At 32.7% G+C, this 5,042-nt stretch overlaps 1 protein-coding gene across 1 annotated transcript in view; it reads right to left on the reverse strand.

The window, feature by feature from the left end:
* si:dkey-110c1.10 overlaps positions 1 to 3,699 on the reverse strand; it is a 33,751-nt gene extending 30,052 nt beyond the window's left edge. Inside the window, exons 1-4 of the mRNA XM_073937791.1 lie at positions 3,561 to 3,699; positions 2,294 to 2,404; positions 1,254 to 1,422; positions 870 to 1,014 (exon numbers count right to left, since the gene is read on the reverse strand). Of these exons, the coding sequence (XP_073793892.1) occupies positions 870 to 1,014; positions 1,254 to 1,422; positions 2,294 to 2,404; positions 3,561 to 3,587 (452 nt within the window). The 5' untranslated portion in view covers positions 3,588 to 3,699. The remainder of the gene's footprint in view (positions 1 to 869; positions 1,015 to 1,253; positions 1,423 to 2,293; positions 2,405 to 3,560) is intronic.
* Between the last annotated feature and the right edge of the window lie 1,343 nt (positions 3,700 to 5,042).

Below are 5,042 nucleotides of genomic sequence, written 5' to 3' on the forward strand. Positions count from 1 at the left end.
CTTAAATAAGATTTAGAAAGTAGATGAAATGTTCAAGAGGCAAAGTGAGGTGTGGTCGCGCTGCCGAACCTTTGTTAAACCTTTAATGCACTACATGGGTCTAAAGTGACCTGTCTAAGTTTATTTTTTCTATATCTATTTTATACCTTGTGCATCAAAGGGTTAACACGTTAACTCCATATATATATATATATATATATATATATATATATATATATATATATATATATAAAGGAGGCCAGCTAGCGAAGTGCTATGCAGGTAAACCTCACTCCTCTGACCTCTAGGGGTGCTCTAGCGACAGATGCTAGAGGCCATAGTTTTTAACCACCTTGATAGGCCAACCAACTCCCATGCAAAGAATCGGTGGTTTTATCCCAGCTCAGATCCAGTTAAGTGCAGTAGGACCAGTGGGTTATATATATATACTAAAAAAATTACAAATAACAACAAATGTTTTTATGTCATTTTACCTTATTTAAAAAAGTTAACCAAGTTTCAACTAAAAATTTCTTAAGTCATACAAAGTTTAACTAAACATTTTTCAGTCAGCTTGATTGATGTAAACTGGGACGACTAGAAAAGTTCATTTGATTTAACTATAAAAAGTTAAGGCAGCCAGACTTTTTAAAGTGAATGTGTATGTTAATATTTGTTTATATGCAAACATGTACTGAATAACATTACAGCTAATATATTTGAACATATATGTACATATTTACTTTCAAATGGTTTCAATTCAAATCCAGATATGAACTTATATGTTATCTATATCATTTGCAAATATTACCATATATCAGATTTCTACGTGGGAGACCAAAAGCATGATATTTTTCTTTGTGAACTATTCTTATTTGAATGTTCTTGACCTGATCATCGTTCGGTACGCCTCTTCAGCCACAGAAAAAATGTGGGGCTCCATATCAGCCATGTCCTGTCCGCTGTAAGCGTCAATCACCTCTTCTCCATAAATGGGCAACGGCTCGTATGGATTTAATGCCACCAACACGATCCCTATTAAAGTATCAGTAAGTAAAGATTATGTTTGGGATTGAAATCTAGTTGAAACCATGTATCTCTATGCATAATTTACATGCCAATAAACCCATTGCTTGGTTAAAGTTCTTGACAGTAGCCAATATAACGATGAGTGATCTAAATTTCTGTGCCTTGAACTTTACTCCCACTAAAATGAAGGTTATTGGTTCATGGCTGTATAAACTTGCCACTGTTTTCTGAAAACTTAAACTCACCGCAGTAAGTATAGATACTACTGTAGTCGAGAAAGCGCACACGCAAGTTGTGAAGTACGGCTGGCTCGTGGAGAAAAGTCAGGGCTGTGAGGTCATTTTCTCCCTCCAAAATATCAGGGTTACCAAGAGGTGGAAGACCAGCCGGAGGCAAGACTGGATACTCCATCTCCTTATTTAAAAAAAATAAATATATATAAATTAAGAGGCAGTTAGTCTTGTAAGAGTACCTCTGGGAAAATAAATATTCAACCATTTTTCTCAGAAAACATATTTCTAAAGGTGCTGTTGACTTGAAACTTTCACCAAAGGTTGTGAGCAACCAACCAAATCCATATATACAAAGAAAACTAATCAAATTAGTTTAAGTGTCATAAAAAGAAATGACACAGGGGAAAATTACTGAACACATGAAGAAAGGCAGGGAAAGCCCAGACAGGGAATGTCTGGATTTGAGAGTTTCCTTGGCTGTGTTTTGGATCATTGTCTTGCTGAAATGTTTACCCTGGTTTGATCTTTATCATCCTGATAATGTAAATGTCGGACTGAAGAAGCTGGTATTCATTTGCAATGACGAAGGGCAGAAGGTTGCTGAAGAACTCCTGAGAGATTTCAGCTGCTGTCTAGGCTTTCACTGCCTTTCTACACCTCCCTTTTTTCATGTTTTCAAAACTTTTTCCCTGCGTCATTTCATTTTTTTAATGCATAACTTTATTTCAAAACTAATTAGTTTTGTTTTCTTTGCATATTTGGATTTCTTTGATTTTTACCAACATTTGGTGAAAATTTCAAGTCAACAGCACTTTTAGAAATATGTTTACTAAGAAAAATGGTGACCTGCTGTATATATAAAACTAAATAAAATGTCTTTGCAAATTAAAAACTAAAGTAAAACTAACATAAACATTAATCACACAAGCTAAAACTAAACTGAATGGTACAGACAATGAAAAATAGCATCAAAATAAAAGTTACATTTGAAAAAGCTACATTATAATAAGCTTGTCTCATATCAGTATGAAATATGTGTGCATGTGTCTTACTCTGCCATCAGGTAGCTGGATTGAGATCTGCTGGTCTCCAGGACTGTAGTCTCGAAGCAGTTGTGCAGACACCCACACAGCTTCTGGGTCTGGCACCCACACACATGCCCCCTGTGACAGCCAACAGAAGCATGATGACTAGATTCATATCAATCATAACCAACAGTAAATGTCACCCAAAAAGCCTTTTAAAGGGCTAGTTCACCCAAAAATGAAAATGTACTCACTATTTGCTTACCCTCTGAGTTTTTCTTCTGTTGAACACCTAAGTAGATATTTTGAAGAAAGCTGGAAACCTGTAATGACTGACTCCCATAGTAAGAAAACAAATACTATGGAAGTCAATGGTTGCAGATTTCTAGCTTTCTTCAAAATATCTCCTTTTAGGTTCAACTAAAGAAACTCAAATAAGTTTTAAACAAGTGAAGGGTGAGTAAATGATAACAGAATTTTCAGTTTTGAGTGAACAATCCTTTTAATTCTCTTTGCTTTATACCGTATTACATGTCTTCAGAATATAAACTCTGTAAAAAATGCTGGCTTCCACATAATTGATTTGTGTAGGGACAGCATGAAAGAAGTTAGTTAATATATTAGTTTATACAAATTTAAGTAGATAGTACATTAAACAATTAATTTGTCCCAAAAAACTCAAGAATTGTGTTTCAGTTCACTTTAAAATAAGTAGTTTGAACAAACAGCAAACATAATTTTTAAGGGCAGATGCAGGAGTGTTGGAGCTAAAGTGCCCCTTCCAGAAGCATGACTGTTGATCAGTCTATAGGTTTGATTATGTCTGTGTCTGAAGATATGAATACCGTGGAAATTGATTCATTATTTAAAATGTTTCACAAGCAGCTCATGTGCCTGACTGACTGCCTGTCCCACCCCAGTGACTGTTTCTCCTCCATCAGCACAAATACACCCGGCACACCATTAAACATTAACACCAACCAGACTCCTGTAACACTAGAAAAAAACCTGATGTACAAAACTATACATATATCTGTCTATCTATCTGTCCGTCCCTCTATCTATCTATCTATCTATCTATCTATCTATCTATCTATCTATCTATCTATCTATCTATCTATCTATCTATCTATCTATCTATCTATCTATCTATCTATCTATCTATCTATCTATCCATCTATCTGTCTGTCTGCATACTGTATCTATCTTATCATTTGTTCATTCAGATCTCATTGTTCTCTCAGTCATGTTTTCTATGTAGAATAAAAACATTAATGTAAAATGCAAACTTTACCTTTGTGTAGAGCTCTGTGGTTGCCATTTGGTCAGATAGTAAATGTTCGTAGACAGCTCAAAGTAAATCTCGCTATAACTAAAGCTGTTCTTTTCAGCGTCTCAGAGCGAGTGACTGCTGGCCTTCTGCCCTTTGGTCTGTTAGAGATGTTGGCATACTAACCGTAATGGCGAGTTAACAGTTAATCCACTAAGTAAAAAGAGAGGGACATTTAAAACGGCTATGCACCTGAACCATAACGCAAAATAGTATTCAGTGTTGCTTCAAAGTGGGATTATTTTACACATGTGTGTAATCTATATATATACATGTATTTATCTATCTATATAAAAATAATTATATATATATATATATATATATATATATATATATATATATATATATATATATATATATATATATATATATATATATATATATACGCCCCCCGTTTGAATTTTTTTCTTTTTTACATATTTGCCAAATGATGTTTAAGAGAGCAAAGACATTTTCACAGTATGTCTGATAATATTTTTTTTTCTTCTGGAGAAAGTCTTATTTGTTTTATTTTGGCTAGACTAAAAGCAGTTTTACATTAAAAAAAAAAAAAAAAAAAAAACATTTTAAGGTCACAATTATTAGCCCCTTTAGGCTATTTTTTTTCGATAGTCTACAGAACAAACCATCATTATACAATAACTTGTCTAATTCCCCTAACCTGCCTAGTCAACCTAATTAACCTAGTTAAGCCGTAAAATGTCATTTTAAGCTGTATAAAAGTGACTTGAAAAATCTCGAGTCAAATATTATTTACTGTCATCATGTCAAAGATAAAATAAATAAATTATTAAAACTATTATGTTTGAAAGGTGTTGAAAAAGTCTTCTGTCTGTCAAACAGAAAACAGGGAAAAAAAATAAAACAAAGGGGCTAATGATTCTTAAACTATATACTTTTTTTCTTCTAATATTTAAACTTAGTCCAGCTTAATTTTACTTGTTTTACCTACTTTTTAAGGTTTTATGAAATTTTATTTATCTGTAATATAATAATATTGTCAGCACAGTATTGTCAGTTGTAAGAAAAAATAATGATAAAAATCAAATAAGGAGTTTTTTTTTTACTTGTTTTAATCAGGTTTTTAGTTAGTATTTATTGAGCATTTTCTTTTTGTAATTTACATCATATACACACACGAATGTTATGAAAACATTATTGTACTTTAAAGTGTAAAATATCAGTTTTTCTCCTCAAAATAAAGCATCTTGCTTCTGTATGTGGCTGGGGTCACAAGCAGTTTTGTGGTTGAAATTTTAGATAATAAAAACACTTATTGTCACATCGATGACTCCAATGAGTGTATTGTTCATTTTATAATATAAAGAAATTGTAAATTTAAGATTAGTTCAAATGTAATATTTCTGATGTCACAGATAACAGACATTTCTGTAGAATGACCCAGCTAATATCTTTCGTATTATTGCAAAAAGAAGAAATCAAGAC

Source organism: Danio rerio, chromosome 22 (genome assembly GCF_049306965.1).
Source record: "Danio rerio strain Tuebingen ecotype United States chromosome 22, GRCz12tu, whole genome shotgun sequence".
Lineage (NCBI taxonomy): Eukaryota > Metazoa > Chordata > Actinopteri > Cypriniformes > Danionidae > Danio > Danio rerio.